Source organism: Barbus barbus (assembly GCF_936440315.1).
Source record: "Barbus barbus genome assembly, chromosome: 27".
Classification (NCBI taxonomy): Eukaryota; Metazoa; Chordata; class Actinopteri; order Cypriniformes; family Cyprinidae; genus Barbus; species Barbus barbus.
This window is the reverse complement of record NC_136755.1, coordinates 30,154,268-30,166,890: the sequence shown is the minus strand read 5'-3', so window position 1 is coordinate 30,166,890 and position 12,623 is coordinate 30,154,268. Positions and strand designations below refer to the sequence as shown.

The 12,623-nt window shown below is 38.2% G+C and overlaps 1 protein-coding gene across 1 annotated transcript in view; it reads right to left on the bottom strand.

Moving 5' to 3' along the window:
- Window positions 1–3,298: 3,298 nt before the first annotated feature.
- Window positions 3,299–12,623, bottom strand: part of LOC306847565 (ras/Rap GTPase-activating protein SynGAP-like) — a gene marked incomplete at both ends in the record, with an annotated part of 77,718 nt that continues 68,393 nt past the window's right edge. The window contains 6 exons of the mRNA XM_079381562.1: window positions 3,299–3,328; window positions 7,048–7,120; window positions 7,201–7,412; window positions 8,505–8,678; window positions 9,522–9,980; window positions 12,452–12,623. The exon at window positions 12,452–12,623 is cut by the window's right edge and continues 368 nt beyond it. Of these exons, the coding sequence (XP_079237688.1) occupies window positions 3,299–3,328; window positions 7,048–7,120; window positions 7,201–7,412; window positions 8,505–8,678; window positions 9,522–9,980; window positions 12,452–12,623 (1,120 nt within the window). The remainder of the gene's footprint in view (window positions 3,329–7,047; window positions 7,121–7,200; window positions 7,413–8,504; window positions 8,679–9,521; window positions 9,981–12,451) is intronic.

The window sequence follows — 12,623 nt, the reverse complement described above, 5'->3', positions numbered from 1 at the left end:
AAAACTGTAAAAAAAAAAAAAAAACGGTACAGTACCAGGAACTTGACACTTCAAAAACTGAAGACTGTGTTGAAGGGTTTACACATTACTGGTTAAATAATTGCTATGGAAATGGTGTACTTTAATTTGCCAAATAAAAATAAAGCATCTGTAAGTTTGTGATATTCAGACGCGCACAGAATAACTCGTTCATCTCAGGCTCAAGCAAATAAAAGCACATCTCCTGTTAAGCATGTATATATTTATTTATTTGTTTGTTTAAATATTTAAAGTTTTGTAATATTTCCCCAGAAAAATGTAAACTTCTCCATATTCACAAAAAGAAAGACATTTCTGTTTATCAATCATTGTCAATAAAATGAAATTCATAATTACAATAATAATCATATTTGAATATAATATCTTTATAATAATAATAATATGAACATTCAAAACATCACTCCATATTCAGAGATGCTCCACTCTAGAATCAACAAATCTCTCGCGCATTCCAGAATATTTCCATGGGTAAATATATAAATATATACATCCTACGCTCCTGAATCGGGTCAAGGGTCAATGCTATGGCTTGTCCGTGTCTATGGCTAAATTGGCGGCTGGGTCCCGCGGCGAGGACCGATCGTTTCATCATGAAGACAAACTCATAGCAGTAAGAGCTAGTGTGCTACACAATGGGGAAAAGATACACGATCACGATCTGTCGTAGCATAATTGACCCCTATACACAAACGCTGGCTGATATGATCGCACAACTGCGCCAAAAGTGGTGAGAAACGACGTATCGATACAGACCCGGCCCAAAAACGCCCTCGCGTCATCCGCCTCCGAACCGCATCGCGTGCAAATGTGACCGCTCGTGTTCAGCCAATCAGAGCGCACTAGGGGAACTGTAGGCACAGAAACACTGTTCATTAGCATTATTTTTTCATAACTAGTAGTACCTGAAATGCAGACGAAAGTAATACTTTGAACAGAAAAAAGTAAATAAAGACAAAAGTAATCGACTAAAGCCCCAGCAAAGCAGCTACTGGCGTATATGAGTATCATCCATCAAACACCAAGAAAAGAGAAAAACTCAACCGACTTAAAATGAGAGAAACTTTCCATCAGTAAATCTGGACTCTATGTACAGAACTCAGCAGCCGACCTCGCCGGATGACGTCAGTGCTCGAGTGTGTGTGTGTGTGTGTGTAAATAAAGCACAAGCACCGTTCTCAAACCTAGTGAGCCGCACGGACCACTGAAGCTCCTCACAGACTCAAAGCAGCAGAAAATCACACCAAATACCATTTTATGAAAAATATTAATAAACATTTGTAGGGAAGCACCATTATGGAATTTCTGTCAACATGTCATGCTAACCTGCTTAAAAATATAATAATAATAATATAAAATGAGACTGGTCCCAACAGCACATAGAAACACTTTACCAACTCAATTAATCTAAGAAATTCATCAAAGGCAACTTTAAAATCTGTTTTTTGTTTTTTTTTCCCTCATATTCAATTTTCTGGATTCAATTTATGGTTAAATTAATCTGTTTAATTTTTCTTGATTATGCTTTAATGATTGAATCAAATAAATTGAATTCATAAAACATAAACAATTGAATTAATTTGAACAATAATAGGGCCTTATGATTTTTTTCTCTGTATTTCCATTTTAATGGTTAAATTACATTTTAGTAATAAAAAAACATGCATAATTAATCGAAATTATGTAACTTATACAATTTACCAACAATTTATTAAAAGTAAAAAAAAATAAAAATAAATTAGGGTCCTCTGAAATACATTTAATTTTTAAAATTAGATTTATTTTCATTTTAATAATCAAAACGTCTAATTTTATAATAATAATAAGGCCTAAGGAATGTGTTTATGATTGAATACAAAATACTAAAAAAACATCAGTAATCAAATGAAGGCATAAACCCTAAAAAATTTAATTAATATTTTAATTCATCAGTCAAAAATGAATTATTCCTTTTATTTTTTGGTAAAGTGCCACAAAATGAGATTTACTGTTAAAATGATAAAACACCTGTGTAAGAAAAATTCTGGCATATTCCCTAAAAACTACAGTTTTAATAACTGAAATATTACTTACAGAAGTACATTCTATTGTGCAATAGTAATATATTTGTCACAATTTCAAGTTAAACTAAAGTTTGAATATAAGATAGAGTTACTGAATAATAATGAATCCGTATCATACACATTTAGACGTTCCACTGTCTCTCAATGCATTGTGGGATGTGTGAAGCATCGGATCGGGCGGCTCACTGGGTCTGAAGAGAGCTTCAGTGGGTGATTTAGCTCGGTCGCGTCTCAAACCGCATCATCTGGGCGTTTGGCACAAACACACACCAGCACTAAACGAACACATCCGCTCGCTCTCTACCATCAAAGCACCACAAAACCCAGAAAACAGCAAAGCCACGACCGCTCTTCCTCTCTTGGGTCCACGATGCGAAGCCAGCGGGTCACATGACCGTCTCTGTCAGAGATGAGCAAATGGTGTCCGACTCACTCGTCTAGTCTTTTTTTGCCCTGTTGTTCTCGATGGAGCTCTTTAGGCACGGAGAGGAGAGCCCGCCCCCCCGCTTGGTACAGGAAGGGGCGGGGTTCTGAGCGGCACACCGATGTCTGATTGGCTCAGAAAGAATCAAGCCCCTCAAAACATCATTTGAAAAAAACAAGATTTGTTATTGAGTCATTATTAGGAAGTTGAGGCTGCAACTGATCAAACACAAACACACACACACACACACACACGCGTACACAAACACACTCCTGCTGTAAAGAGAGAGAGCGAGAGAGGCAGGGGATGATGGGAAGAGAATGAGAGCGTATAAAGTTGTCTCTCCCTCTCTCCGTCCGTCTGTTTGCCTCTTTTTCTTTGTGCTATCGTTGTGATTGTTTCGGCCTCAAGATGCTGATTGTCGTCCATTTGGCTCAAAAATTCAGAAGAAAGAGAAAGACAGCAGGAGAGAGAGAGAAAGAGAGACACACCTGAGGGATATATAGTCATATATCACTTATATACATATATATACTCTCAATGTGTGTGTGAGAGTGAGAGAAAGAAAGAGAAAGAAAGAGAGAGAGAGAGAGAGAGAGAGAAAGAGAAAGAGAAAGAAAGAAAGAGAGAGAGAGAGAGAAAGAGAGATAGTTTGTCCAGTTGCAGTTGGTCATCCTGCTCAGGCTCCGCCTCTCACTTCTCTCTCGGCCAATCATCAGACGCTCCTGGATTGAGGTTCAACCAATCACAGGTCCGCTAGTCCTGCACGGGCCAATCATGTTCCAGAGTGGGCACCATAAATCGGCTGAGGGAGAAACAGAAGCCGAGAATCAGTGACCCGATGCGTTAAAACACTCAAATTCATCTCAACAGCAAGAACTTAGTCAATATTCATCATACATTTAAAAATAAACTCATGTGGATAGAAAATATGAAAGTGATCGCATGGAGAAGAGCAGCGTGAACATTCAGCTAAACATCTCCTGCTGTTCAGCTGAAGAAAGAAAGTCAGCGACGTGAATAAATGGAAAGATGAGTGGATGAGACGAGTGGAAACAGACGTGGAGGACAGAACAGAAGGAATTCAAGTCATTCTCCAGCAGCCAATCACAGGCCCTCCCTCTGAGGACATGCTGCTACTGTCAGCCAATCACAGGCCCTCATTTACTGTGATTCTTCAGCTCATCACACACATGCAGTGTTCACTGCTGGGGCTGGGCGGCACAACAAAACACTGCACAACATGACATGTCATTTCACTGAAAAGGCCCATTCACACAAACAACCATTATTACAACAATGACCGTAAAGCTTTAATAATGGCTCTGATAATGAAGTCCACACTCACAACTATGATGATAATGACACAGAGGAACGATATCACTGGAGTCACTTTCAGAGCAATTGATAGCCAATCAGAATTCATCCTGCTTTAAAGAGCTCGAGCATTTAAAGAGACATTATCGTACGCTCAACATTAATGCTTGTGTGGGACAAGTGGATTTTTTGAAGGGGCAAGTGAAAGAAGAGAATTTTACTTGCCCGACTGGACAACTAATCTGATTAAAAAATTAATTAGGGAAGCGAGTGCACCCTGGACGATTTCCCACCCCCAATTTCATTGGTTTATAATACAGCAGAGCTTATTGGTGTAGACGTTTGCGCATGAGCATTCTTTTATATATGTTTTTATAAATGATCTACGCTGTTTTTCTGTACTTGTAACACCAAACCAGCAGAGGGAGCTCTCACCAGAGTACTGACTGCTTGCCACTCCCTCTGCTTCCTCTACTGCCACTTCCTGTTTGTTGCTTTATAAGCCAGAAACTGAGCACATGTCAAACTGCGAAGTATTTCCAGTGTACCTGCCTTACCAAGCGTTTACCATTGTCTTTCTCATTGCCTTGCTGTGTATAAGTCTGCCTGTTGACCTCGACTCTGATTTCCTGGATTTGCCCCTCTGCCTTGTTTGCTCGTTTGGGCTGATGTTTGTGTACGAACTCTTTGCCTGCCTACTGATTTCCGCCTTCTGGATTGCCCCTGTGTGTATCAACGGACTCAACTGTGATACTGGTATAGACCTCTTACCTGACTTCACGTTTCTGTTTGTTGCAACCCCTTTTAATAAACTTCTGCGAGTGGATTCTAACTCTGCCTCAGCGCCATCATTACAGAATATGAATGAACCCAGCAGAAGTTTCGAATCTGAAGACGACATTTGCTTACCAAAGTGAACTATTAAAGGGCTACCAGGAACAACTCGCTAACCTACAGTCAGTCAATACAGCTGACGCACTACATCAGAGCACTTCCCTCACCCACACCGAAAACGGTAAGCTTTGCTCTTCCCGATAAATTTAATGGATCCGCTGAGCAATGCAAAGGCTTTCTTCGTCAAGTGGAAATTTATCTCAATCACCAAAAAGAGAAGTTTACTTCTGATGGGGACAAATGTGCTTTTATCATGACCTTGCTGACTGGTAAAGCGATCGATTGGGCAGCTGCAGTCTGGGACTCTGATCCACGTCTAAGAACCTCCGTCGATTACTTCATCCAACAACTAAGAGAAGTTTTTGAATATCCAGCTGGAGGAAAGAGCGTAACGACGCAGATCCTGCATACTACTCAAGGTACCCGCACTGCTGCTGATTATGCTATTGAGTTCCGTACTCTTGCCGCCCAAAGTGGATTTAACGATGTATCTCTCAAAGCTATTTTTCAACAAGGCCTCACTCATGAACTCCAGACCGAACTGGCTTGCAACGTTTCCTTGGCTTTGCAAACTTTTATCGACGTTTCATTCGTATTTATAGTCTTGTCTCAGCTCCTTTAACCTCCCTACTCAAAAATAAACCCACGAAGTTACGGTGGAAAGAGGAGTCCACAAAGGCCTTCACATCTCTTAAGGAGAGATTCACGACCGCACCCATCCTGAAACACCCTGACCCGAACTTAGAGAAATAAGAATGATGTCACATCTCTCCGCATGCGTAACACGCAAAATCTTGCTCTCTGCATGAATGCAACGCAGATAGCGACACAAGTTTGTTTTAAACACATAAAAGGTTTAAATAAGATAATGATATTGATAATGAACATTATATGACATTTAAAATAGTTTTGGCGATTTTTCCTTCAGTCCGCCTGTGCATTTCTGACCCGCACAGCAAATGCAGTATATATATATCTCCGCTTGATGTTCTCGTTGAGAATGCAATTTCTGAAATGTTACAATGAATTGATTTCTAAAATGTTATGATATGGAAAGCCTGAAACGGATCACAGCAGTATAGCCATGCACAGACTATCAGTCATCAGCAACGAACTAAACATGCGTGCTAGTATGCATATGGTTTAATATGAAGCGTCCGTAACGGTCACGTACGTAACGCAATATTGGTCGATAAGAGCAAATAATGGAGATGAGCTGTTGATCATAATTAGTGTGGCCATAAGTTGGCTTTGTACAGAAAGTTTCAAGTTAATTGCATTAATAATTACTATATGATATAAACTTAATCTTTAAAACGTTACGGACGTGACACAGGGCTGAAGCGTCCTGAGGTCCTTATAAATTCAAAAATAATAAAAGTGAGTTTATTTACTTTTCAGACAGGCCTCCATCTTTCTACAAAATATGTACTGTTGGCATAAATTACAAAATGGGCAGTCTTTGATATCTCATTTGAAAACATGAAACACAGTCGAATGAAAACGTATTTTTACTACAGGTGCACCCTCATATGTGGTGGACAAACACAGCGATTTCCTTAATTTCTATTAAAGCACGTTAATGCAGTAAAAATCAGACCTAAACTCACAACTTAAACAGGGTTTTGTTCTTTTGGTAAAAACTTAATTTTTTCATGGTAAGGTTGACATTTGCATGGAATTGCTGTGTTATCGGTGCAGTTATTATTACAGTTATCGGTTTATTTATCACTAGTCATTAGTAAGTTGTTACTATAGTTATCGGAATAGTTATTGTTTTAGTTATTACTATAGTTGCTACTGTATCACTGTAGTTATTGGTATACAATATTAGTATAGTTACTGTTATAGTTATCAGTAAAGTTACTGTTATGGTTATCAGTATAGTTATCTGTTTATTTATCACTGTAGCTATTGGAAAGTTATTGCTATGTTCATCGTTATATTAATCCCAGTCAAACTGATGTTAGTAAACAGATTTAGACTAGCTTCTGACTGGATGAGACGTATGCAGAAATACAGAGGAACAAATGACACACACACACACCTGTGATGCACAGCAGATCGACTCGAGAATAATCTCTAGAATAATGTCAAGTTACTGTAAACAACATGCAGCAACTGTCTTTTTGTGACACAAGCTGTACTTGGTCGTCTACACAGAAATGTTTAGTGTTGGGTCACATGATTCACACCGCACAGCCCCACTCACTTCCTCTACTCACTATCACGCACACGACAGATGTGATGATGTCACGCACCAGGTCACTCTGATGGAGTGGCATGAAGGTTACAGATGTGCGTGTGACAGACCTGTTCAGTGAATATTCTGGTTTTGAGGTCAGGCATTCCACTTCCCCTCAGCTCATCCTCTACCACCATCAACCTGCAACACACACACACACATTCCCAGGATGCTCTGGTAATCGCAGGGACAAAGTCACGAGTGCATGACACGCGTCTGACCTGTTGATGATGCCCTTGATCTGCGAGTCTTTCTCCATCTGCTGCTGGCGCAGGCGTCTCTCGCTGTCATCCAGACGGCTCTGGTACTGCAGCAGGATATTACTGGTCTGCTGCTCCTGCGAATGCAGCCGCCGCTCGTACTCCTCCAGCTTACGGTGGGACATCATCAGACGCTCCTTCAGAGAGTGGATCTCCTCCTCGTACTCGCGCACCTGCACAGAGTATAAAACGAGCATGAGGGTAAATCTCACTGCCAACAACACGATCAGAAATTTAAAGTCTGTGTAAAGTCAATATTAAATGTGTGTTCTGAGTGTGTCACACCACAGAAAAATGTGTTATTTCTAACATTTATAATATGTTTACAAACAATTCTCAGAATTGACTTTATACAGACTTTAACAAAATAAAGCCATTACGATTTTGGGTTTCTTTATGCAAAATATAATTGTAAATATTTTACATAAAAATACTTTAAAATGTATTCATTATTATTTTACTAATATTTAAACATATTTAATAGTAAACTTTCATTACTGTAATGTTGAATAATTATGATAAATTATTAAGGCCATTTATGCTGATTTAGGACTGTTTTTATTACTACGTCAAATGCAAAACCAAATCTTTTGGTCCAATAAATAGTCTTCATTTTCTTTATGGAAAATATAATTTAAAATATTTTGCATATAGAAATTTATTTATTTTTAAATATGTTAATCATTCAAAACATTTCATTTAAATACAGTTATTATAATTTTTTGTTGCACTGACATTAATTTTACTGATAGTTTAACATATTTAATCCTTAAGTCTTATTACTGTGATGCTGAATAATTCTGATACATTATTCACATTACAAAGCCTTTAATTATCAAGAAAATGTCACAATGCAAAATGTCTTAATATTTTATGCAAAACATAATTTTAAGTATTTTGCATAAAAATACTAATTTATTTTCTTAAATAAAAATTACTGTGTTTAATTATCAAGAAAATAATTTCACAATGCAAAAAAAAAAAACTGAAAACCCCCCCTCTTGGTCCAACACATTTTCTTGATGCAAAATAAATATTTTTGCATAAAGGATTTTTTATATTTATTTATTAATTTGTAATGTGTGTATTAATAATAATAAAAAAGCTGATTTTGAAGTGAAATATGAGCTGGACTTTTAATTATTATACATATTTTTTTTTTATATAATAATTTTACAGACCTTTAATTAATTTCATTAAACATCAATGTGTTTATTATTGTGTCATGTTTGTTTAACATGAGTTACAGTAGCGTCAGTACTGACCCGGTCCAGACGGGACTCATCCATGCTCTTAGAGTGCTCCTTCAGTTTGAATTCCTCGCGGTCCACACGCAGACTCTCGATGTCTGCAGACAGGTGCGGCATGTTGGACACCCAGGCCACCGTACGCTCGGACGCAGCTGAGGGAGTATTGAGAGTGGACGGAGACTTTGAGCCCTGAAACACACGAACACAGAGAAAACATGACGCTCATCTGACATACAGACGACATGAGAATACATCCACGGATTACAGCAGAATCTGAGACTATGCAGACACACTACTGTCAGTACAATGAAAGAAGAAAGATATGTTTTTAGCAAGGATGCGTTAAATTGAAGACATTTCTATTCATCTGTGAATCCTGAAAATTACAATGCTTCACGGTTTCCACAAAAATATTGGGGGTTTTTTCAACATTGATAATATTAATTTCTGATCAAACAAATAAAGCCTTGGTGAGCAGGAGAGAATTAAAAAAAAATCAAAATATGTACATTTTGACCGGTAGTGCATATTTACTGAATAACAATTAAAATAAATTCAAAACAGGTGATGCATTCTGGGAAATGCTCTTTCACTCTGATCTACAAAAGTTTCTGTACTTGATGACAAAAATATAGACAACTGCATTTCATTGGCTGTCTTAGATTTTCAAACCATTTTACTTTTATTTCCTTACATTCAAATTATAATTTTTTAATGCTCTGTCAGTTCAGTTCTGAATGGTGCAGATCTGCTATAAACGAGTAGTTTAGGAAGTGACCCACAAAAGGACTTGCGGACGTCATTTATGCCCATTTTGCATTTAATTTCAATTACCCCCAGATGAATAAAACCCCAGACGAGACTCAAACCTGCGCACACACACCGGTGCTGCGGATAAAAGCATCTGCTGAACGACAAATGTAATGTGTGACAACAGACTGTGTGTGTGTGCATTAGAGTGTGTGTGTGTGTGTGCGTGTGCGTGAGAGAGTGTATGTGTGTGTGAGTGAATAAGTGTGCATATGTGTTTACCTGTTTGTTCATGGTTGGCTTGAGCAGGTGCTGTTGGTTGCTCTGCTGTGCAGGTTTTGCTGGTTGGTTGCTCGGTGTGTTTTCTGTGCTCTCATTGGCTCCGCCCTGAGGGGCGGGACTCTCCGAGGCCGTGCTGGACTGATGCGGCAGGCCGGGGGCGGGGCTATCCTTCACAGACAGCTGTTGCCTGGGCAACTGCCTCCCCCCGAAGCTGGAGTCGGGCGACTGGAGGAGGTTCCCGCTCTGGGGGCGGGTCTTGGGTGGCGTGGAGTTAGCGGCCGAGCTGACGGACAGCTGGTGGGAGGGCTGAGGCTTCATGCGCTGAGGAGGAGGCGGGGCCATAGAGGCTTGACGGACAGGATGGATGGTGGTGGGGGGCGTGGCCAGAGAAGCGGGCGTCCCCGTGCCTGTGGACGTCTGTGGGGCGATGCCCATCAGAACCTGCTGCTGGAGATTCTCCTGAAAACACACAGACACACACACACACACACACACACACACACACAGACACACACACACACACACAGAGACAGACTATCAGCACTGGTAGAGTTAACTCAACTCCAACCTTTACAAATAATTTTTGCTACTAGAAATACAGTGACATTAGTGGAAATAAAAGATAAGATATTATAACAAAAATGCATTTTATTTCAGCTAGTTGCCAACATTTCTCATTGTTTAGTTGAACTTGATTTACTAAAATAACTAAAATGGAAATAAAACGTAATAGAAATGTACAGACATATCTAAAAAAAATAAAAATGATAAAACACATAACAAAATGACTAAAACTGTAATAAAACATTAAAATGAAAAAGAAAATATAAATAAAAAACAACAATTATCATTATATTAATAAAAACTATAATAATACTCAATAATACTCAAATATAATTGATGCAGAGTTCCCACCTGCTGATCACTGAAGGTTCTAAGACCTTCCTCATTAATAATTAAAAAATAAGATTAAATAATAATATTATTATTAAGATTAAGAATCCAATGGAACAATAATTTTATCATTTTAATCCAATTAAATCCTGAAGAAATATATTAATATTTTAAATTTATAATAAATATTTATAATAAACATTACAGTATTCATGACAAACATTCGTTAATATACTAATAAATTATTATTAGTGGTGTCAAAATTAGCGTGTTAACGCAGGTGATTAATTTTTTCAGATTAACGCGTTTAAAATATTTAACGCAATTAACGCAGGGACGGGGCTAGGGTTGGCTACCCCACTCACAACTGCTGCCTCTGGCACTTCATCAAGCGGGAGACGTTCCAGACGCGCTCTATACGTCGCCTCCGAGTCAAACGAGCGCGGGAACGATACTGTAGCCTGTCATTTCATATCCAACAGCGAAAGAAACTACGTGCATGCAATGTCATAGTTATGCCGTCAGTTAAGCATGAAGTTACCAAAAAGACGATTAAAGCTGCCTTAAACTGTGTGCATGCATGCAATATGTTATATATGCGTCACATCTGAAATGGTTTTAAAACGGTCCTGAGGCACCCCAGCACTGTCTCCCTCATCTAAAACACACGATTCAACTCGTCCGCTCATTAATAGAGACTTTAAGACCTGAAGTGGGTCAGAAAAGGTAAAGAGATTTGTGAGAAAATGTCAGATCCGCGTCCCATTCAGCAGCAGCTTTTAAAGCAATAGCAGGTATATAAGATAATAACCAGCTGCTGTGATGCCTATTCATCCAAGAACTAAAACAAAAAGAGGAAATCAATAACTTGTATAGTTTTAAGGGGTTCATCTATATTTAATTTAGAATTTAGTGTTTGGTAAGTATTCATTTTCTGTATATTTCTGCTGAAGGGCACAGGTGGCTAAATATGTCATTTATTATAATGGGTTCTTGTGAAGATTGTTTTAAGTTCACTTAAACTAGAAGTTAAGTCTAATAAATGTTCAAATTGATCAATCTCAATTATACTGTAATGCTGAATGGCTACAGTCAATGGTTAAATATTCAGGGGAAAACTATTTTATAGAGACATCGGTAGTATTGATATCAGTGATGCTGGCATTCAATCATAATAAATATTAAAAATATACTGTCTTTATGTTTGTAAATTGTACATTTGAAGATTGAATGTGAAATTATTGCAATATAAAAGTATATTTAAAAACTTTAAAGTTAGGTGGGATTAATCACGATTAATTTTAGAAAAATGTGCGATTAGTTAATTTGTTTTAATCGATTGACGGCACTAATTATTATAATTACAATATTTACAATAAATATGTATCAATATGAGGTTTTGTTATAGTACTTAATCTATATAATCATATTGATATTTTAAAAATTAAATGTTAATATTATTTTTTTAAAGGGTTTCACTACCTTTATGACTTTTTAAAGTAGAGGTTAGAGTAAAAATGCCCTAATATTTCCAGATTTTGCAGCATGACCATGGGAACCGCATAAATTATAGAGATGTACCGGTTGCAATTCCCGTGTGTGTCTGTTCATTTGAATGGTGTCCTGTCATAACAAACCATACATCAATGGAATTATTTATTAAGCTTTCATATGATGTATAAATTTCAATAAAACAAAAAATAAAACCCTTATGACTGGTTTTGTGCTCCAGGGTCACATATAGTAATTATATTAAGAAAAGAATAGGAGGAAAATATGCCACGCTGCTTGGTGATGTTGCTTTGTAATCTTCAGTAAACTTTAACTTGATCTTTCTCTAAATCAACTCTGGTGACTCTGGTGATTGCATATATCAGTTTGAAGGTATTGAAAAAAATAACACATTTTTGAAAATTTGCTCATTTCGACTCAGTTTGCCAGCACGGGTCACATTTATTAACTGATATGATTGTATTCACTTAATGAAACAGCACTATTCCTGTGTTCTGTGGTGAGATGCGAGTGCGTCAGATCACCTGCACCTGCAGCGAGAGCTGTCTGCGGGCGTAGTCGGCCTGGTTGTGGCGCGTGAAGTCGTCGCTGTAGCTGTGCGAGTGCACAATGTTGGGCTGCACCAGGCTGTTCTGCGTGCGCAGGGCCGACAGATCCTCGCTGCGGGAGAAGCCGCTGTGAGCGAAGGACGGCACG